This window comes from Eleutherodactylus coqui, chromosome 8 (assembly GCF_035609145.1).
Source record: "Eleutherodactylus coqui strain aEleCoq1 chromosome 8, aEleCoq1.hap1, whole genome shotgun sequence".
Classification (NCBI taxonomy): domain Eukaryota; kingdom Metazoa; phylum Chordata; class Amphibia; order Anura; family Eleutherodactylidae; genus Eleutherodactylus; species Eleutherodactylus coqui.
In genome coordinates, this window is record NC_089844.1 from 136,263,197 (window position 1) to 136,286,571 (window position 23,375).

General features: G+C 46.9%; 1 protein-coding gene across 1 annotated transcript; it reads left to right on the forward strand.

The window, feature by feature from the left end:
- Window positions 1-2,937: 2,937 nt before the first annotated feature.
- Window positions 2,938-23,074, forward strand: LOC136576880 (major facilitator superfamily domain-containing protein 1-like). The gene is made up of 13 exons (XM_066576503.1): window positions 2,938-3,095; window positions 6,588-6,688; window positions 7,272-7,387; window positions 10,538-10,593; window positions 12,463-12,606; window positions 12,795-12,953; window positions 14,717-14,832; window positions 15,976-16,076; window positions 16,819-16,930; window positions 17,454-17,591; window positions 18,754-18,893; window positions 19,619-19,730; window positions 21,100-23,074. Exons 1-13 carry the CDS (start codon window positions 3,074-3,076, stop codon window positions 21,214-21,216), a joined length of 1,434 nt encoding a protein of 477 aa, XP_066432600.1. The 5' UTR covers window positions 2,938-3,073; the 3' UTR covers window positions 21,217-23,074.
- The last annotated feature ends 301 nt before the right edge of the window (window positions 23,075-23,375 follow it).

The window sequence follows — 23,375 nt, forward strand, 5'->3', positions numbered from 1 at the left end:
GGCCGCGGCGGAAAGAAAAGATAAATAGACATGCTGCATATTCTGAAACCACGGCTGCGGCCGCCGCAGCCACGGTTCCAGCCTGACTTACCGCAGCGGATTGGCCGTCCCGTGTGGACGAGATTTCTGAGAAATCTCGTCCACATGGCTGGCAAATCCCGAGATTAGCGGCCGCAGGCGGATCTGCCGCGGTAAAATTCTGCGGCAAATCTTCCCTGTGTGAACCCAGCCTATTAGTGCGCATCCGCATGTCACCCGCATGCAATAAAATACAATTTTAAGCTCATCTGCATTGCATCCGCAGCAGAAATCCGCGTTACATACCCGCAGCAGGCCAGATTTTCCCTGTGGACATGAGGCCTTAGGGCCCTAAGTACTGCAGACTGATGAGCTCCACCATCTTCCTCCATCCCGTAGCAGTGAGTGAAGCGAGGGCATGTATGCGCATCACGGCTCACGGAGGATTTAGGGTGCGCAAATTTCGGGATCACTGGGGTTACAGTGGTTGGACAGGGAAGAGATATCCTCAGAGGGAAAACCACTGTAAGCGTGCCTACCCACTACAGGTTTTTTTCACTGTGAAATTCGCAGTGTTTTTTTTTTCTGCAGAGAATTATGGGATTTGTAATGTTAAAAACGCAATCGCGCAAAATCACAATTTCGCAGTAAATTGCGATTTTGCGCAATCGCGATTTTAACATTACAAGTCCCATAGATCTCTGCAGAAAAAAACCCTGCAAATTTCACTGTGAAAAAAAAACGGTAGTGGGTAGGCACCCTAAGGCCTCATGTCCACGGGGAAAATCAGGCCCGCCGCGGATTCTTAATGTAGAATCCGTAGCGGGTCCCTCCTGCCCCGCGGACATGAGGCATAAAAATAAGAATAAACTCACCTCTCCGGACGCTGTGGTTATTCCTTCCTTCCGGGCCGGATCTTCTTTCTTTGGCCCGGTGGATGTGCTCGGCACGCCGGCGGCGTGCCGCACGCATGCGCCGGGCACATCCGCCGGGACAAAGAAAGAAGATCCGGCCGGGAAGGAAGGGAGACCTGCAGCGTCCAGGACAGGTGAGTTTTAATTCATCTGCGGGTGTGCCGCGGATCCGGACGGCTTCCATAGGTTGCAATAGAAGCCGTCCACGTGGGAGACCCGCACTAAAATGGAGCATGTCCGGAGTTTTTCCCGCATGCGGATTCGCGCCTGACGGGAAAAATGCATCCCTATGGGGCGCGGATCCGCGTGCAGGAAAAGCACTGCGGATTTTAACCCCGTGGACATGAGGCCTAAATGTGTGACCTATAAAGTATACTCTTCACTTTGTATTGCATTCAGGCCTTTTTAAAGCTTTTCTTAATGGCGTCCTCCCACTGTAACCATCGATAACATCTATAAGGCTGTATCCGCACGTGAGGATATCACGGGCAGCAGCGACACAATGCTACATTTTTCCAAAGAAAAAAGTATCACAAAACTAAACCACTGATCGCTGTGGGATTTCAGTGCTTTTGTTTTCACCACCTCTTTTCCCAGCCATGATTTGTACAGCGGGGATAAGATAGGCGCTGCCCTATGTCCCCCGCACGCATTGAATACATTGTTCGGACAAGATCGGGCGCCACCTATCTTTCCCCGTTATTTTTTCTAACTCCTGCACTCTGGCGCGGAGTTTGAACTGCCGACGAGGGGGAAGAAATCTCCCTCATTCAGGCACAACTACGCTCCGTGCGTCCTTACGCCCACGGCACTGTGAATCCGCCCTCACCTGTCCTGCAGCACCTCCACAGGAAAAACGAAGCATTACACAGTGCCCATTCACACTAATGGACTGTTTAAGTACAAGTCCTCCAGAGCTAGGGACACTTCTTGTATTCGCTATGGACAGGAGATGAATGAGTAACCCGACCCCTTCTAATAGGGGCTTATTCACCAAAACCGGGAATGGAACGTCCAGAGAGAAAGTGTAATGGAAAGATTGGCATGTCTTCCGTATTTTGGAGCGGCTCCTGGTTTTGGCTTGCAAAATAAGGCGCTCATGCATGTGCGATGTCCCCGCGGATGCGAGGCGTTTTTATGTGTTAACAGCGCCCCCCATCACTTCAGGGGAGTAGTGTTCTTCCAGCGTGGCCTTCAGCCGCGTCGGAGGATCGGCAAGTATTTCCCATTGATTTCATTGGGAAGCCTTGCATCACGCTCGCATGCACCTCGCACACCGTACGTTTTTTTACTAGTCCCATCGAAAACAAGCAGCGAGGCATTCCGAGGAAACGCCCACAGATCGAACACGCAATGATTTTTTTTCCTGCATTGCATTGCGATGTATATGACCCCATTCAAAAGAGTATTCGTGCTAGATCTGTGCATCTCGCAACGCACACATCTTGTGCGACTGTCTCGGTAGCGTGAAAGCAGTCTAAGGGGTCATTGACACGGGCGGGTGCAATTTCAGGGCATAAAAAAATGGATCATTTTCACGTGGCATGTGTTTTGTGTGTGCCATCCATGGGTCATGTTTTTAATGTGCACAAAAAAAAAAAACGCAACAATGTCACTAAATACGCCCGTGTGAACGAACCCACCGAAATTAACGAGTTCTGTTCTCTGCGTATTGCGTATGCAAATACACCCGTGGGAAGAGGGTCCAATAGTAACCAAAGGCATATTGCAATGCAGTTTTGACATTTTTACCTCCAAAGAGGAGGCCAGGTCAGATCTAGCGCCTATATTAAATATTTATCACTGGCAGTGCGATATATCGCGATCCTAAGCTTGTCGTTCAGCCACTCTCCTTCATATACAAGTGTTCTCTGTCGCCCCCGTGCGACTGTTCTGTGTTTAGCAGGCGCAGCTCTGCTGTTTGTGGCAGAGCTCAGGCTGGAGTGGGCGGGGCCAGCATAAGCAGTATAACTGGGCGGGGCCAGCATAAGCAGTGTAAGTGGGCGGGACTAGTGGGTGGCTGCTGCCTTAGGTCGGCGTGCGGCGGTGCCCGGTACGGCAGTGGGTGGTGACCGCGGTCTCCGCTGCCCCTCTGGTTGTGTTGGTATAACTGTGTACGTACAGGGCGCCCGGCAGAAGACATGGCGGTCCCGGCGGAGAGAGGTGAGTAGTCCCAGCGGCCCTAGGGCTCCACTACAGGGTTATGTGGCTGCCCTCCCCGCCCTGGTCATGTGACAAGAGGACTGGTCATATGACCAGGTGCACAGCTGGCAGTCACGTGACTTGGAGACTTCTATAATGATATCAATTGTGTAACTTTACAAAAAAATATACCCCTCCATGGGGGTCTGGGGGCGATGCACGGCAGAAAAGGGCACTTTGCAGTAAAATAGTGGGCAGCGGTGGGCATGGTGCTTGTGATCTGTGTGTACGGTTCAGAAGTTTATGGCCTCTAAGGTTTATGAATACGTAATTAGATCAGCGCCGATGTCTGATTAGTGGGTGACGCAGCCTCCGCTGGCGACTGTTATTGCCTGGCTACATGCTGTCTGGTATATGACCAGTCTATTTCTATATGGCCTCCGCTGTAGGGTGGAGCCCATAGAAGTCTCCCGGCCCTAATCTACCTCTGTACGCTTCCAGTTTTATATGGCGGCTTGTTCTGTTGGGTGTCGCTCTCCATCAGACGCCGGTACTTTTAGGGGAGAATGCCCCCGTAATATGGAGGCGGCACGCAGCGTACCCACGTCTATAGTACGGAACGGCAGGGAATCCATGTGCCACCGTGCTTCAGACTCCATGTGATGTCATAAAGAAGTTGTGCAAAGTTACGGAGTTTTCCCCTAGTCACAGGGCAGGGGGATAACCTTTTGGTGGTATACGCCCCCAAATCTGCACCTAATCTGCACTGTGGCGTTTGGTGCGGCGCTGCGTCAAGATCCACGTTACTGATGCAATAGCGGTTCCCCAGGCGGCTCGCACACGGAGCAGATTTTGTGCTGCGGTTTTTGATGTGGCACTGCCACAGGTTTTACCCTTTCAGTTACGGCTAATGCCAGCGGACGGATTTCTGCCGTGTTCTATTTAACCTTACAGCTGAATGTTCACGGCGTGGAATCCCGCAGCGTTAAAGAAACCACGCCATGCTCTATTTGCCGCGGAAAAACGCGCGTCCGGTTTCCATTGTAGTCAATGAAGCCGTCCATCACGCTATACCTCTGCTGTGAGCACAGTGGAAGTATCATGTGATTACGTGTCTCCGCCGTCCGCGTCATCGACCACTGCCGGCGCGTAATGCGCTGTGCTGCGCAAGCGTGCCGCCCCGGCAGACAGAATTCACGTGGCGGATCTGAAAGGTGAGTATGAGCCCTTCCTGCTGGTGGAACCCGTCATGGCCGTGGGCATGAGGCCTTAAAAGGTCTGCATGAATGGCAGAGTTCTTCCACTGCGGAGAATCCGTCCCACTGTGTATGTGCAGCAAATTCTGCAATGGTGTCACATAGAACCCAACCCGTAGGTGCAGATCATGACCAAAAATCATCTGCGCAGCCAGTTTTGGTAGCTGCATCGCTCCCCACCACCTCGGAATTCATGGTGCTGTTGGCGCACTCCGGCAGCTGTCTCTAGGGGGCGCCGGGCCGCTGGTCAGGTGGTGCTGAAATAAAATGACTAGATTGGTGTAAGGAAGGAATTTTTTTTTACCCTTAAATGAGTAAAATTGGCTTCCACCTCATTATTGATTTATTTTGTTGTTCTTGCCTTCCTCTGGATCAACATGGGGCGAGGCTGTTACTATAGTCTTCTTTGTGACCCGGCAGCAGTCTCTCCTCCGCTGATCTGTCTCACAGTGGAGTGAATGAGTAATCCAGCAGTCCAGCCTGATCCTTGACAGATGTACATCCTGTCTGCTGGCTCAGCATCTGCGGGTGACATCGCTGGGTCATAGGCCACATTCTGCTTAAAATTCACGATTCTGCATTTTTAAAACAGGCAGAAATAGGGCAGAGGTGGAAGTGCTCCCCTAATCTGGAGTGACTCCTTAGGCCGCCTGCACACAAACAGATTTGCATTGCGGATTCCGCAGTTCTGCAGAACGGCCACCGATTTAGCTGCAACTAGGGTGGCCCTTATTTTTTAACTTTCTGTATAACCCCCCCACCCTGGTTATAGAGCCGAGCGCTATGAAAAAGCAGACCTTCATCAGATAAGTGTGGTGGAGCGTACACTGACTCCAAAATAATGTCCTGAAAGCCAACATAATGGCAATGACAGCATGATAAATCTGCCGTCTGCTGATCTGCACAGGAGCGCCGCTCATTCTTCTGATTTGGGTCTTATGGAACGTTAAACTTCCTGCATTATGAAATCCCAAATTAAGGAGTATTACTGCACATATTGAAAATGTTTTGCATCGCTTTTTAATATAAAACCATACACTTAGAGGGTTTGTCTGTCTGTATCACGCACTGCCTGTAGTGACCGTGGCATCGGGAATCAGCTGATCAGTGGGGATCCAGAGCTGCGGTCCCCTGCTGATCATCTATTGATGACTTGTCCTGAAGACTGTTCAGAAATAGAAAAAATCCAAAAAGTTCCCGGACAACCCCTTTTTAAAGCAGGTCAAAAGGCTTTTCTTGTTTACTTTGGCGTTCCCATATCTTGCCAGATAAGATCCTGCTTCTTTAGAAGGGCAAAAACCTCCGCTAAAGGCAGCCGTACACATTAGATGAACATTAGCCGGACCAGCCAACCATCTCGTGTTTGGGGATGTCCCCAGTTTCTCCCCCACCCCATGTGTCACTGGGTAAAGAGTTAGGTATGTTGACTTTTACTGTGTTCTCAGGGGAGATGAAGGGTGTCTGGCAGCTGCTTACTCCCATCTCCCTATTGAGAACACATGGATGCTCACTTTGGCTAAGCATACATTTTGTATAGGGGTACAGGAGGAAAAGCTGACGAGTGAACAAACCTTTGTCCGAACACTCGGTGAAGGGTTTGGCCAGCCTAATTCTGCGCGTTTGAATTTATCTCTGTTTGTAGATGTTTCTGGAATTATGTAACATAAAGTAGTGATCATGGCGAGCAGGGTTGTTTTGAACTTCCTGTCAATCATCACTTTGAAAAACATGACAGTCGGCCCATGCCTAATTTGAAATTGATGATAACTGAGACCAATAGATTGTATTTGTATTTTAAGGGGTTGCCTTGGACTTCACTATTAATGTGTCCTCTGGGTAGTTCATCAGTAGTTCGGCTGGGGTGCATCACTTGGGATGCACACCATTCGGTTGATATCGGGCCAGCTGTTATTGAGGACTGAGCCAGAAGCAGATGCTCTGTCCATAGTGCAACAGCCTGGGTTGGCAATGCAGGCACAGATCCTATTGATGCAATACCATCCTTGCCCACTGCACTGTGTACAGAGCTATCTGCTTCTGCCTCTGTCTGTAGTGACAGTGGGCCTGGCAAATAGCTGATTGGTGGGGTCTGCTATTTGGTATCCCCACCAAGGAACTATTGATGACCTAGTCTGAGGATACATCTTTACTAGTAATATCCCGGACAACCTGTTTAACTGCTCAGCAAATGGGAGTGAGTATTGTCCCCCTAGATTATACAGCTGTTATATTGACATCGCTGTGTATTCCTTTGCAGCCTATTACCGCTTTGTGGTGCTGTTCTTCAACTGTCTTCTCACGTTCGGTTCGTACTTCTGCTTTGATATCCCCAGCGTGCTCCAGGACCAGTTCCAGGGGGTGAGTGCCTTATTTAAAGCTTTTGTCTAGTCATTAGAATGTTTTTTGCTGGGAGAAGCCATGGCCATCATGTAACGCCAGGACACCTGCCCTTATGGAGTGGCTGCTTGTTCTGGGTCATAGTATGGGACTCTGCTCATGTAAACAAAGGATGCCATCTTGGCAACCCCTTTGAAGGGATTGTCTGGGGGGTTACTTTTTAAAAAAATATTCAATAAAAGCAGGGGTACTTACCTGTCCTCTCCTCCAGCAATCCAGCTCTGCAGCCCCGTTGTTCTCCCAGTGATCATTTTGAAACCGCTACCACCTGCCCGCTGCAGCCGATTGGCCACAGCAGTCAGCTGCCATTCCTCTGGCATTGCCACTCAGATGCTGGGAGGCATGATGCTAGAACGACACCTGACCACTGCGGCATCAGGTGGCTACAAAACAAAGACTAGGAGGATTGCGGGGCTGCAGTGCTGGACCATTGGAAGAGAGGATGGGTAAGTACTGCTACTATTTATCCTAACTTATTTCGATGTATCGTTAGCGAATATTAATAGTAATGTTAAAACTTTTTTTTCCCCCCCTGTATCTACAGAACTTGACATGTGTAAATGGCAGTCACCCCAACGGCACTCATGGTGATGGCTGTGTGGAGGGGCTCGGTATGACCCCAGAGCAGTATAATCTACTATATGCCATCTATGCCTGGACGTAAGTATGAATGGCGGAAAAATAGTCAGCCATATTCTGTATAACTTTATGGAAGGCCACAGTGGGAGTGTTGGTGCATAGGGACTAGGTATAAAGAGTACCTTCACTTTCGGCAGCTGAAGACGGCCCCGTATAGCACTATATGGGCTTGTTTTCAACTATCGGAAGAAGTCGAAAACTGGCGCTGGAGCAGAAGTGCAGGTACTCTTTAAATAAGTGGGGGAGCGAACGCCGCACTGAAAAATATAATCCCCTTTATCACGATCGCGCAATTTTCACCTGATGCGGTAGTCAGTAAAAAAAAAAAAGCAGATTAGGAAACCAATGGTTTCCTTCCCACTAGGGATGTTTTCACTCATGTGATGTTGAGAGAACAAATAATTGGGGCATGTCCTATCTTTCTGCGATATGCATTTTAATTTTTTTTTTTTCTTCTAGGTTTCCCTATGGAGGATTCTGTTTAGCACATCGCAACGCAACAAATGTACGTTGCGATGTGATTAACATTAGAAAGTCTTATTGACTCTTGCAATTAACAATTTAGCAATTTGTTTCAAATCGCAGATGGCAGCGATGCAAGATTATCCCCCCCCCCCCCTAAAAAAAAAAGCACCGCTGACGCTCAAAAATCACAGGAACAAAGACAAAAATCACGCGGCTTTCTCGCAGCAAAATCGCATGCTTGTGAAGTGGGCCCATGGCAGGGGCAGAGATGTCACTTGTCATGGTGGCTCTACCATCTCCTCCTCCGTAAGGGATGAACGAGACCTATCCAGGCCACGGCTTAGGGGGAGACCTCAGGAGAATAATGAACTAAGCTGCAGTTCATAACTTACAAATTAATGTCACGTGATGCCACCATTCCGTCCTCTGCGGTAAAGCTGGACGATGGAATGATAGTCCATATACACAGAGTATAGTTGAAAACCAAGCTGGGAACAGTCACAGTCATCACTGTTGCTTTACTTGTAAACACCAACACTAAATAGTACATAGGCCAGAGCAAAACACCGGTACAGGAAATGTTGGTGGGGAGACAGGGAGGCAAAACTGAGGATGAATATCGGGCCCACAGTCCCAGTTATCCGTGCAGCTCCGCTAATGGAAAAAACACTCCTCCGGACTCTCAACCTGTCAACACTCACACTCTCAGCGTTGTGTGGCGATCTCCTCTCCTCTGCTTAGTAGGAAGAATTCCTGGGGGTAGTAGTCCTAAAACAACCTCGGAATATCGCTCAGCCTCTTCCATTATCCACGCACAGACTGATCAATGCCTGCAGGGGTCCAAATACATCTGCACCTCTTACAAAGACTTTTCTAGATGGATGCTCTCTCTTGCACTCCCCTTCTTGCAAACATAAAAGTGAAGCATGGTCACATGACTTCCAACCTCGCAACATAGAACGATACATTTTGCAGACACAGACAATGTATTTGCAGACCTTAACCCTTTCATTCCTGCAAACATTAATACACTTAGCTGATTCATTCCACATTAAAGACACTATACAAGACAATACAATCTCCATATAGCATTCATTCTGGATGGACCCCAGTCACTTTGGGCCGCTACACTCATGTGAGCCTGGTCTGGGCTCCATCATCACAATGCATGCTTTTACTACCACTTCAGTTAACAGGGCTTCACAGTAAAAAGCCCTGTGAAACTCAGGCCAATATCGTGCCCACGAATGTGAGGCATTTTGTGTCAAAAGTGCCTCACTTCAGTTGCGATCTTTCGTCACGGCTTTCAGCCGCATTGGAGGATCAGCAAGTGTTTCCCGTTATTTTCAATGGGAAACCTCGTGTACATCTCGCACGCTGTGCAATATGTTTTCTGGGCCTATTGAAAACAATGGGCAAGACGTTCTGAGGGAACGCACCCGAGGATGGAACGTGCCACTTTTTTTTTTTTCCCCTGCGATGCGACAGCGATGTTTATGAAACCAATAATTTTCAATGGTTTCATACTCATTTGCGATGTTTCAGCAGAGCTTTCCATCGCAGAGAAGAAATCTGCGATATCGCTTAGTGCTTTCAATGGGGCCAGCGGCAGCAGCGCCGACCCCATTGAAAACATAGAGAGAATACCATGGACTTCTGCCACAGCTGTAGCAGGAGTTTCCTTCATCCCCGCGGGGACCGGGGGAATGAAGGAATCCTCTGCCACAGCTGTGACAGCTGTGGCAGAAGTCCAGGATGCTATCCCATTGCTTTCAATGGGGTCGGCGCTGCTGCCGGCCCCATTGAAAGCAGTGGTTTTGTGGCAACCCCCGCAGCATGATTTTCGAGGAAGGGCTTGAAATATAAGTCCTTCCCTAAAAATCATCCCTAGCTAGTTAAAAAAAACAAAAAAACAACAAAATCTTTGCTTAGATGCGTCCTCCGACTTGCTCCCCTGCACTGCTGTCCAGCACTTTCAGCAGGCGGGGATTTAAAAATCCCTGCCTCCTGAAAGGGCTGTGCTGATTGGCTGAGCGCTCAACTAATTACAAGCAGCGCTTAGCTATTCATTGATTCATCCCACGGGGATGAAGGAAACTCCTGTGGCAGAAGTCTGCGGTATTCTCCCTATTTTTTCAATGGGGCTAGCGCTGCTGCCACTGGCCCTATTGAAAACAATGGCGATATTACAGCATTTTTCTTGCGCTATGAGGCGAGTGGTTTTTCACTCGCAGCGCAAGAAATGAAAACTCCAGTGGGTGTGAGCCCTAAGGGAGATGAGTATGAAAAAACAAGAAAATGAGTCTAGTTAGCCTGCTGCAGAGACTTGCAACCAACCCTGCTGACTACTTATCCCATGACCGGTTCTCATTAAGTTACATGACCTTTTGATGTGGGGACCAAATTTGATCAGGGACAGGAGGGTGGCTGTTATATAACTTTGTGTAGTCTTGTCTCCTCATTCTGCTGCTTCCTGAGGTCCCTCTTCATTCCTCTAACATGGCTGCAGTCATTCGGTCACTACTCAATGCATGGTGTGCGTTGGTAGTCAGACACTAGACGTTGCTCATGTCATAAACCAAAACTGCTTACGACGGTATGAATGAGCTCTAAGAATTGCAGCAGTCATGTTGGAAGAATGAAGGAGGCCACCAGGTAACTTCATGTGTAATGTGGGTGACCATTGTGTTCTGGTTTTCTCCCCAGGAATGCCTTGGTAGTTATCATAGCCGGATTCCTCATCGACAAGCTGGGGAACAGATGTGAGTAAAGGATGTCCTATGCTCGGTGTAGTCCTGGAGCTTCTGCTGAATGTGGAAGGCTTGTTATAATTGGGTTGTATGAGATCACACAAAATTGGGGCAAAGACAGAGGACTGTGCAGAGTGAGAATTCCTTACCTGTTCGGCTCACAGGTCTGCGGCGGAGACCCTACACCAATACATGAACGCTGCAGCCAGCGTGGTGTACCAAAGCAGCAGGGGATTCAACAAGTGACCATTTAGTACACCGTCCCATCTTTGCTCCAGTCTTGTCCAATCTTCACCATATTACTAAAATGATTCTTAATGAGATTTCCTGGGCTGGCTGCAGACTGCCAGTGCATGCTGGGAGTTGTAGTGTCATCACGAGGTTGGAGATCACTGCTCTAGACAGCATGCCACTGACTGTGCCCGGATCAGTGACCCTTTCAGATGTAGTGTGCATGTCTTTTAAGACCCTTAGCACGCTAGCTTTTTTTTTTTTTTTTCTTGTTTCGTCCATGTAGAAAACTATTAACACTATTCGGTGTTTTTTACAGCCTCAAAAAGAAAAAAAAAACTACAGATTGAGAGCAAAAACACTAACTAACAAAAAAAAAAAGTACCTAATGTTTTTTTTATAAGTGTGCAATGCTGTTGCAAACGCCAGCGTGCCCCTAGATTTAAGGGTATGTATAACTTTGCATCCAAATGCTACAATGCATCCAGAATAAGAATGAAGCTGCTTTTGTAAAGCTCTGTGTATACCGTGCCTGTGTAGACGTGTGTAGCCATGGAGAGACCAACCCTGTATAGCCTGATCCTGCATATCATATGTTGCCCCTTTCCTACACACAGATCTGCTTAGGAGCCGTATACACAAAAAGGGTTGCCTGGAGAATTCTCACTAAACCCCCCACCCAATGACCAGCTGTTTTTTTTTTTTTTGCCTTGACCAGGTGATTTTCTTTGTCACATTGCGAAAGTTATAACACATTGACATAGAAATTATTGTTTATTTTTTTTTTACTACTTTTGCACAATAAACAGTTTTTCATAAAAAAAAAAAAATTGACTTCAACAATGCAGATTTTTAAGGACCTCTTCACATGGACGTATCTGCGCGCAATACACACAGAGTAGCACCCATTATCAATGGGTTCGTTCTCATTTTCTGTATTTTGTATGTACAAAAATAGGACAGAACTCTATTTTTTATGCATTTGCGCAACCAAGAAATCTATAGGGGTGCAAATGCTCATGTAAAACACAACTGGATGCAGGAAATTCAGTGCAAAAGTAGCCATGTGAACATGCCCTCCGTGCATGAAAAGGTAAGGTAAAATGCACTGATACGTTCACAAAATTACCTCACAGCGCAAATGTGTTGCACTGAAGCGCGCACAATTCGCATACGCTCATGTGAAGCCGCTCTCAGACCGATAACATTTTCTATCTTTCAAGCAACGGCGCTATGTGAGGTCTTGTTTTTTGCGGAAAGAAGCTCCTCCCCCTGTTATCTGCTCACATGTTGCTACTGAATGTGGCATGTAAGGGGTTAAACTCCCAGGATCTGAAGTTCCTTCGCTACTGGCTGTTAGAGCAGGAGTCGGGCCGTCAGTAGTCCAAGATGTATATTACGGGTTTAAAGCCCATTAGTGAGGTCCGTAAGAAAGTGTAAACCCTGAATACTCCAGATGGCAGGAGAGCTAATGGAGACCATTAGTAAATGTATACAGTTCTACATAGATCTATGGGCACAGATGGTTTTTCATTTACAGACATTGTCGCAATAACCGTAAATTTGACTGCAAACATGTGTGCACCCCGGATATGTAGAGTGGTTGTGGGTTGTCCTTCTGTAAATAAGTGACACTGAGTATTTTTGCAGTTGGTCTGTTCCTGTTCTCCTCCTTGACTGTGGTGGGCTCCTCCATATTCGCCTTGGGATCCCATTTTAAAGGAAGTCCATACCTCCTGCCGCTGATGTTAACGGGACGCCTGCTGTTTGGCTCGGGGAATGGATCTCTGACAAGTAAGACGTTGTAAAGGGTTCTGTATATTCTTCCAGCGGTTGTCCAATTGCATCCCCCAACTTTTATTGTCAGAAGGCTCAACGTGATTGGTTGCTATAGCCGTCCGCTCCTCTTCTGTCTCGTTCACTAGCTCTGGTAAATCTCACTTGATATCATGTAATCTAACCCTACCTTTGTGTTCTCCCAGTTGTACAGAACCGGATCACAGCCTTTTGGTTTAAAGGGAAAGAACTGGCTCTGGCGTTTGGGCTGACCTTGTCCTTCTCAAGGTTGGGCAGTGTTCTCAATTTCTTCCTCACAAGGCGGTTTGAAGATCAATTCGGAATCCAGTGGACCCTTTGGGGAGGTGAGCCACCCTTACAGGGCAAGGGTTAAAAGTAGACAAGTGTCAATGGGTTTGGATTACTGTAGAAGGATTAAAGAATGGGTAACGTATAAAACCCAATGTTGCTCTCATCCGTAAAGAGAACGGAGCGCCAATGACTGACCTGCCAATTCTGGTCTTCTCTGGTGAATGACAATCAAGCTGCATGGTGTTGGGCTGTGAGCACATGTCCCTCTATAGGACGTCGGGCCTGCTTGCCACCCCAATGAAGTCTGTCTGACAGCCCGCTGCTGGTCACTTTGTGGGGGCAGTGCTCCTTCTGTACTCCTTTGCACCAAGGAGCAGATACCAGTCCTGTCCAGCTCTACTCCATGTCCTGCTATCTGCTCCATGCTCTTGACTGTGCTGGGAGACATGGCAAACTTCTTAAGATGGCATTTATACATGTACCATTCTGGAGGACAGGACTACCCGCTGCAACCTGATTGGGCTGCAGGTACTTCTTGTGTACCAGCAGTGATAAGAACACTAGCAAAATTTGAGAAGAATCAGTCAGGCCCTATAAGGAGAGGAATTGTCTCCATTCTCTTTTTGGAGTCCTCTTGCATCTCCAGCCCACTCACTTGCACTAAAACAGGTGACATTGATTCCCAATCGCTTCTGGTTCCTTACTGGACAGATGGATATTCCTGAAATGTAAGTGACTTGGAGTTGGGCCTCTTTCACACGGGTGTTGCGATTTTCATCTGCCTGCATTGCTGCTAACAATCGCGTGAACTGGAAAAAGCCGTAACCAAGTCATGGCTAAATCTGCCGTTTTCTCATCCGTTCACACGGCTGGGCTGCAACGTATTTACGCTGCAGCCCGGAATTCTGTGGGCCAAGAGACCTTAGCACTGCTACGGTCTCTTCTCCTCCCCTTGCCGGCTGATAACAGCAATAGAAGCCTATGGGAGTTGCCAGCAAGGGGAGGGACTTCAGCAACGCAAGCTGCTGCTAAACTCCCTCCCCCTTCCCTTTTTCTGACGGATCTCATAGGCTACCATAGGAGTCTATGGGAACGACCGGCGTAGTCCGACAAAAGATAGGACAGGTCCTATCTTCTCCGACCATGCGTAGAAGGGGCCGGCCGTAATACGCACCGTATGCGCCATCTTCTGCGACTTTTACTTGTTTGAACAATTATTTGGGCGACTGTCTACCCATGTAAACATGGGACCCTACAAGCTACTGAGCAAGAAGTCCCCAGTCGATCTTTTTTCAGCTCGCTGAAATGGAACAACTCATGAGCAACTTCTTGCTCAGTATAAACAGGCAGTCATTCATCTGTGAACTGCCTGTTTATAGTGAATATAGGCGGGTAACCGGAAGAGATCTCGGGCGCTCCACCTCCATTCATTGAACAACTTTCGCTACCGTGTGAAAGCAGAAGAGCGATAGCCGTCCCTTAGGCAACATATCTTTAGCTATCAGACATTGTTCAAACCTGCCTCAAAGCTTGGAAAGGGAAAACTAGTCTCCAGATCACGCTGCAGCATATCTCGCATATCATTTTTTTCTGCTGAGCAGAACCCCATACCATCTACTGTGTAGGCAAGTTGCAGCACAGCTCCGCTTGCTTGCAGTTCCCAAGACTGAACTACAAATTTGGGAGTAGTAGAATGAGTTATCCGTGTCCAGCACACATGTGGATCTCATAGATGCATGATCAGAACTTCCATCTAGATCACTGGCAACTATTATTACATTGGTGCAGTATAATGTATTTCATGTTTTCTGTGCAGGAACCATACTGTGCGTCATGGGTTTATTGTCTGCTATTACTGTCAGTATCCTGGATAAGCTGGGAATGAAGCAGCTTGGCCTGGATGGAACCATTCAGGAAGAGTCCAAGAAAGTGGTAAGTAATGTCCCAGATTATGGTTGCAACAATTATGTCAATCTTTAATCATGCGATATGTCGCCTTCCCGAATCTTTCCCAGTAGCTCCAAGTGGGTAACCGCTATGTCTGTATGCCTTAAAAGGGCATCTAGATAGTGATTGGTGTTCCGCTTTAGACCTATTCCATTCTGTAGAAGGTAGTATGGCTTATAACCTAATTTGCTTAACCCTTTTTATTGCATTCTGATGTTAGTTAATATCCTACTGCATGGGGTTTGTATCAAGTGGGTTTGTGCCCTATGCCACATGCAGTGGTTGCTAGCTGTAAGATACGGTTCACACGTAATGGGACAAAGATGGTTCGGATCCCAGCCTTTAAAGCGAACCTGTCATCACATTTGGGCCCCACAAACTAACTTACGGGGCTCAAAGGCGAGTGAGCAAGGGAGTACAGGGAGCTGTTTCATACTTCACAAAGTTGGTGTACCTACACAGCGTGACTCTTTTTCAGGCGGCTCTGTGCATGCGCTCTACCATTCATCTCTATGGGAAAGCGCATGCAGAGAGCCAGTAGAAGGACAAAAAAAAGCTGTCAGAGGAAGAAAAAAAAAACCCATGCAATTCTAGCATTGTGCTGTGGCATTAAGTTGCTACCATGTCTCCCAAAAAATTGAATAAAAAGTAATCAAAGTTGTATGTGCCCAAAAATAGTGGCAATAAAAACTGCAGCTCATGGTGCTTAAAACAGGCCCTTACACAGTCCCAGTGATAGAAGAAAACTATGGGTGTCCGAATATTCCCACACAAGCAATTTAATTAAAATAAAAAACCAGTCGTAAAACCAAACTATATAAAATGTTGTATCTCCATAATCATACTGACCCACACAATAAAGGGAACGGGTCATAAAAATAACTCGGACCTTTTTAAACATTTTTTCAGTACTTTATATGGCACCATTGCAAAATACAACTCTGCCTACAAAAAACAAGACCCCGGGCAGCCGTGTCAGTGAAAAATAGGTTATGGCTCTTGGAAGACAGAATTGAAAAACGAAAATTCGGGTCTAGAAAAAGTTAACCTGTAGGTCGAGCTCTTATGGTTGAATTGGCTTTGTATGTAAAATATGTATAATACATATAATATTTTTTATATTCGCAGAGAGTCCAAGACGTACGCCGATTACCATTACGTTACTGGCTGTTGGTCCTGACCATCATGTTCTTCTACAATGGGATATTTCCTTTTGTGGCTGACGCTAGGTAGGTGATGCATTTCGGTAGTAAAGGGTATATTGACATGTGGCAGGTTTACTCCAACACTCGTCTATAAGGCCTCATGTCCACGGGGAAAATCAGGCCCACTACGGATTCTTCATGTAGAATCCGCAGCGGGTCCCTCCTGCCCCGCGGACATGAGGCCTAAAAATCAGAATAAACTCACCTGCTCCAGATGATGCGGTTCTTCCCTTCTTCGCGGTCGGATCTTCTTTCTTCGGGCCTGCGGATGTGCTCGGCACGCCGGCACCGCGCCGGGCACATCCGCCGGGCCGAGGAAAGAAGATCCGGCCGCAGAGAAGGGAAGAACCACATCGTTCGGAGCAGGTGAGTTTAATTTAATTCTGGGACGGGTCTCCCGCGGATCCACATGGCTTCGATAGGCTTCCGCACGAAAATGGAGCATGTCCATTTTTTTCCCGCACGCGGATCCGCGCCTGACGGGAACAATGACATCCACAGGTATTTAACTACCTGCGGGTGTCCAATGCATTCCTATGCGGCGCGGATCCGCGTGCGGGAGACGCTGCGGATTTAAAGCCCGTGGACATGAGGCCTAAGAGGAACCACTGAAAAATCTGAGGCTGGGACTTTAGATCCATACTGCATATTTGCAGTAGAAATTTCTCTACCGCTCCGTTCTATCCATGTGTCACCATGGCAGGTACAGGATTCTTATGTTGCTCTCTTCTGCAGCTGATCACTCTTTACTTCCTCGTTTTACCAGCAAATTTATCCAAGACAAGTATGAAGGCTATGACCAGCAGACGGCGTCCTATATCGCTGGGGCGGTGTATGACAGCTCTCTGGTGCTATCTGCAGCTGTTGGAATATTAATTGTAAGCTTCCACATTCTTATGTACGGGGTCACGTGGGATGGTGGACCCCTCTCTGTTATTGTGGGGGTTGACTGGCTCATCTTAATAACTAAGCCTGCCCCCCTCCTAACTCTGCCGGGGTGCCAGCATAAGATAGTTGGCTTAGTTATTAAATCCACCCCAGGACTCCTGAAACCTGCTGTATGTAAGTGACAGTCTGGTCCACTTCTGGATTGTGGTCCTGCGTTTTTGCAGTAAGTGATCGTCATCCCCTGGCTTCTGATTGATGACTGAAGACTGGCTGCTAGCATCAGACAAAGCCAAGGGGCGAGGTTGATGATCACTTACTGCACAAAATCCAGTAATGAATCGGACTACTTGAATGTCATGTACATATGGAACACAGCAGATTCTGGGGCTCCTGAGGCAGGCTGCACAGTGGGGTAGGGGTATATAACATGCCCCCATATCCTTTTGAGTAGTATTGTATAAAATCTTCCCTATTCAGCTTTAGTACCTAACCACTAGTTATTTTGTCTCTTAGGACTATATAGGATTGAGGGGGGTGCTGGCTTTCCTCTGTGCTGTACTGACGTTGCCAGTGTTCGCCTTGCTGGCCTTTACCTTCGTCCCACCGCTGGTGTCCACCTTATGGCTTGGAGTCACTTACTCCTTTGCTGCGGTAAAGTATAATATTCTTTTGATTTATAGAATGTCTTTGCTTCCTGTTATCAGCCATTTCAGGCTGGGGAAATTTTCATTTTAGGACCTTATGCTGCTTGAGGTATGATGTGCATAATCATGTAAAACTAGAATGGATGGATCATTGGATACAGGATTTGAAGCACAAATAAGTTTTGGCTGGCTGTACAGTGTAGACATCCATCAGCCTTTGGAACAAGAGCTAGCTATCTAAAGGTACCTTCACATGGGGCTTATTTGCTGCAGACTTTCCACAGCGGAAATTATGCAGCAAACCTGCAGAGGTCAAATCGACAACTAAATGTTGCAACTGCAGGTTTGCGACCTTTTGCGTTAAAGTTGAAACCTGCTGTCAAAATCCATAAGTTGACATGCTCTGGGTGTAGAATCTGCAGATTTCATATGGAATTTTTCTGGTCCCTGTGGATGAGACTTTTTAAAAATCTTGTCCACTTGGCTTGTACTGTAAGGCCTCATGTCCACTAGGAAATTCGGGCCCGTGCGGATTCTCCATGCAGAATCCCGCAGCAGGTCCCTCCTTTCCCGGGGACAAGAGGCCTGAAAATTGATTTTACTTAACAGTCTGGATGCTGCGGGTTCCCGTCCGTCGCGGCCGGATCTTCTTTCCTTCTGCCCAGCGGATGCGCTGTTCACTTTTTTTTTTTTTTTAAATAACTCCTGCTCACCCACAGCAGAGCAGAAATTCAGCTGCGGGTGTACCACGGATCCGGATGGCTTCCATGGAAGCCGGTGGGAGCTGTCCGTGGGGGAAACCCGCAGAAAATGGAGCATGCTGCGGGTGATTTCCCGCACACGTGCAATCCGCGCGGCAGGGAAAAATGACATCCGCAGGTATTTACTTACATACAGGTGTCCAATGCATCCCTATGGGTGCGGATCACACGCGCAGGGGACCCACACGGATTTACTAAATAGAATTGGCCAGTGGACATGAGGCCTTAATGTTGATCTTCTGCTGCACTTGCGTCCTACGTGAAGGCACTAGAACTACTTCCTGGCTGTAGGTTTTTTTTTCATATTCACAGGCATTCTCTGTATGTCTGCATTTAATAAGGTTTTGTGCACTAGCACATGGCGGGATAATATGCTGCTACATATTCTATTGTGCCTTTTGTCTTTAGGCAAGCATGTGGCCATCAATCCCTCTTGTAGTCCCACAAGCTACTCTGGGAACGGCTATGGGTCTCGCCACCTCAGTGCAGATGATTGGCATCGGCCTTTCTAACCTTATCGTTGGCAGAATTCTTGGCACGAAATCTAGGTAAGTGTACAAGAAACGCAAAATGACTGTTCATGTCTTTCCTCAGTCTCCACCTATGAAGATAATTTCTCAGAACCCTATCTTAGACTTCATGATTCCTGGGGTTATGTACTTCAGAATTTGGGCTTTCAGGGTGACTAACTTATAAGGCAGACGTTCCCACCTTTTGTACGTCGGCCACATTCAACTCAGAAATGGAGACAAGCTTTAGGCTAGAGTATACAGTGACTTTAGTAAGGACACATGATGTGCAGCCAAAACTTAACACTATGGCTCTATATCCTAATGTAAGTGAATGCGGTTACATTGGAACTTGTAAGTTCCTACGGCTAAGACCTGACAGATGTGCGGAATCAAAGCCTGATTCGAATTTGAACCATTAAGTCATGCCAACCTGAGTCGCTACATGACCGGATGTAATGCAGTAAGGTCATAGTATCATTGGTCACACATGTATTGCACACAAAGTTGCTATGTAGCTCCAGCCTGAATGTCGAGGAAACTGAAATTGCACTTTTGCTGATAATTACTTTAGTGTGAGGTTTTGCACTATTATACTATCTGAATTGGCATGTCTCCGATAATGTCAGCTACCAGGTGAGATGGGCAGAACTCGGGCCTTCTAGGGTGAATCGCATGTGGCTCCCAGGCCATTGGCTGCTGACTAGTTATAAGGCAATACTAATAAGCTGTGAAATAACTTATTTAACCACTTTTCTTTGCAGTGAAGCAAAGATCCCATTATGGCGATGGCAACAAATGATGATTTTCATGCTGGCAAATACTATCGCTTGTATCATTGCTTCTGTGACCTTAAATATAGTGGACAAAAAACAGGTAGGGTTGTAGGTTTGTGCTACTGTAATATCTCATGCACATCTCTGTATTTGGAATCTGTATTCCTGACCCACATATAGCCAGTATAGTGCCATTACTTGGGAACTTTCACAAGGACTCCTTGAAGGGAGATAGAAAGGCTGGTATGTGGCATAACAGGCTATATTACAGAGAGTCTATTCTAGAAGCAACTCTAAGTACTAATTGGGCACATATGGCTTTGCGTCTGCCAAACCATGACGCTCTTTAAAGCCTGTCTGTACCTCCATTTGGCACATATGTAAGGGTTACTGGAAAATGCTAAGGGTCCATGTACACGGGATTAGGGTAGGGCAAACTATACCTGACACTCGTCCCTGTGTTTCCTCGCTCCCGTGCTCCTGCACAGGAGCTAGCAGAGCTGTTTAGCTCATGGTGCGGCCAGCAGGGGGGTAGGGCCGCGCAGAAGACTTCTCTTCTCTCGCTCCCCTGCCCCCTCCATTGAGAACACAGCAGCCGTTCCCTACTGAACGATGAGCTTATCGCTGATCTTTTATGCTGCGTAGATCTGTGATGAGCTAATTGTTCAGTTTAAACAATGGCTGTTTAGTACTCAACAACTGCTATATTAAGTGAATGGAGAGGGGCGGGGGAGCGAGAGGAGAGAAATCTTCTGCACGGCACTGTGCCCTTGCTGGCCGCTCCGTGAGCAAGCTAGCTCCCATACGGGAGCAAGGAAACACAGGGACGAGTGTCTGGCATTGTTTGCCTGACATTCGTCCTGTGTAAATGGACCTTAACAGAGAAATCTAACCGTACCTTCAGTGCTTTCATTCTCAAATCCAATTGGTTTTCTTATGGTATGCGAATCACTATAGAACAGTCTGATAGGCAGGTGCAGGGCCAAACCTATTTAGGCGCTCAGTCCTCATGCTGTTTTACTGACACCAGTGCGTTCCTGAAAAACGCTAGATCGCTTCTGGCTTTTGTGCATCAGTTTGTCTTGCCATAGCCACAATGACATTCTGGGCATGGGCCAAAAAGTACAGGGCCAGTACAGTCTTTATCAACAGCATGCGGTTGAGTATATGGAGGGGAGAAGCCCGGATGAGGGGTGGTTTCAAGGCCTCCATCAGACTGATTTGGGATTGGCATCTTGTGGCAAAATTTTTTTTTTTAGACTGACCGCAGAGCTCTTAATGCCAATGTGAACAGAGTCTCTGTTGTGACCCCACTTAAACTGGGGAAAACTCCAGATGGCATGACTCAATATAAACAGACCCCATTATAGTTCACTTTCCCAGACCCGAGTGGCACAGCTAGTTCTGCAGTGATGTGAAATGGGTAATTCTGCTGTATAATCATTCTGATCTTTTCCCTCCAATTACAGGGAGGCACCTTAAACAAAATGACAAAGAGAAGACCTCAGCCAGAGGAAGACTCTCGGGAAGAGTCTGACAGAACCCCTATACTGAATGAGGAGGATGACCGGCGGTCTATAAACTAGCAGAGAGCTGTTCCTTGTTACCAGGCTCTGTTCTGTACACTTACATCTAGATCACTAATTCTAAACGTTTACATACTAAGCGGAGTACCCATGTATAGCAGGTGCCATGTTAAACTGTTAGGCCCAGCTGGCAGATATGTCTATTGGGAAACCTGTCTCCAGTTTTCAATAATATTGCCTATCTCTTGAAAGGCATTAACAACTTTAATTCTCAGGTCTATAAGGCCTCTGTCACACTGGCCTCTGTTAACCATTTCCATTTCTGTTCAGTTTGTGGAATAAACTGAAGTAGAACTGGAATAAAATGCTTATTTCCATGGGTATAACAAGTTTTTGCTTCAGTTTCACTTCCATTTTTCTAATGGAAGGGAAACTTATTTCAATGGGTTTAAAAAAAAATAAAAAACCCTTCATGGCCACTTTCAAACAAAAGCAAACAATCCAGAGGAAACTTGCTTGTTACACCAATTAAATTTTTGCTGTTGCACAAACTGAACAGAGAAGCAGAAATGGATAATGAGAGGCCAACGCTAGTGTGAAAGAGCTCTAACAGATGGTGCAATACATAAGCTATAGCCTGTCAACACTAGTTGACTTATAAGCAGTTTAGTCTGACATGGTAATCACTACAAGATTCCTAAAACCACTCAACATTCACTAAATATGTCTAGTACGAGGTTAGTGGCAGAAATCCATTGTGCCAAGGTTGTGTGCAGTACCTTTGCTCTGCCACTAGATGGTAATACAATGCATTCTATTAAAGCGAGGCAAGATGTCTCCTGCTGCCTCCTTCCATCTGTGCAAAACAGTCTTAATAGGAAGAACGGTTTTGCCTAGTCATATGCAGATACAGGGGAAGATAGGCAATGATTATTTTGGTGTTGTGGGGGTATTGAGCTGGCCAAACTCATCTGCTTCAGCATTTAGTTGATGGCTCTTGCCAAGCTTCCTTAGAGTGAAGCCACACTGTGGCTGACTGCACCCACCAAAGACTGATTTATTGGGGAGACTGTGTGGCAAGTTACTATGAGTCAATACATCCAGCTGCACTGGGTAAAAGGCCTTTTTACATACAATATCGCTCAAAAGCCATCAGAGTGATAATTGGGTGTAAACATACCCATCTTTCACTTTTCTGCTAAACTATGACTGATTTCATGCTGAACTGAATCAGTCGGCAGAAGAGCCAATAAGACGGACTGCACGCTGTGTTCTGCGCAAGGAGTGCTGATTGTTCTGCAATGGGGCAGACAGCGGAGACAAAGGGAATTTATTTAGAGCAGCAGGTGGTTTATTCTTCTTGCAGCTCCCATGCTACTAATGGGCATTAGTACCAAGTAGTAGTTTATGCAAAAGAATCGCTCAAAAGCCATCTTTTGAGTGATCTTTGTGTGTAAATGGGCCCTCACTTTAGGTAACAAGCCTTAACACCAGATCCATACAGATGGAAGCACATCTTGCCTCTTTCCAAAAATTCTATGTCAGTAACTAATTTCAGCTAACTATCCAGTTGTAGCAATACATGCTGTAATAACTCCTGTTAAGCTGTCAGTCCTGTTCAATGTGGCGGTCATCTACTGCTGTCACTTGAGTAAAGCAGCGAGTCCCAGTGTGACCGTCAGACGGCATTACTGACCAACTGTCTGGTGGCTATGGATATCCTGCCAGCAGATGGCACTGCTGTCCAGGCCTGCAGCACAAGGTAGACTTACGAGTAGCAGGACAGAGGGCTTCTCTTAACTAGAATTTTGTAACGTTGGCATTTTACTGAGTGACTTTTAGATAGAAATAAAAAGGGAGATTTTTGAACTAAGGACACTTTCATTTTATAAATAAAGTTTTTCTAAGACCCATTAAAGACTACAGTATATTTGTTTAGTTCTGACATTTAAGGTCCATTTACATAACGGTCGGGCAAACGATGCCGAACACTTGTCCCTGTATATCTGCACTTTTGTGCTGTCACCCAGGAGCTACTGGTGCTGGCTTACTCATGGAGTGGCCAGCAGGGGGCGGGGCAGTGCAGGAGACTTCTCTCGTCTCGCTCCCCCGCCCCCTCCATTGACCTAACGCAGCGGCCGTTCAGTACTTAACAGCCGCTATTTAAACTTAATGACGAGCAGTCAGCAGATTGGCCATTGTCTTATCACTCATCGTTT

Excerpts from the sequence above, each read along its gene's own strand:
- LOC136576880 (XM_066576503.1), top strand. The coding sequence starts at position 3,074 with ATGGCGGTCCCGGCGGAGAGAG. Across the intron at positions 3,096-6,587 it reads GGCGGTCCCGGCGGAGAGAG|CCTATTACCGCTTTGTGGTG; the intron begins GTGAGTAGTCCC and ends ATTCCTTTGCAG. Across the intron at positions 16,931-17,453 it reads CAGCTGTTGGAATATTAATT|GACTATATAGGATTGAGGGG; the intron begins GTAAGCTTCCAC and ends TTTGTCTCTTAG.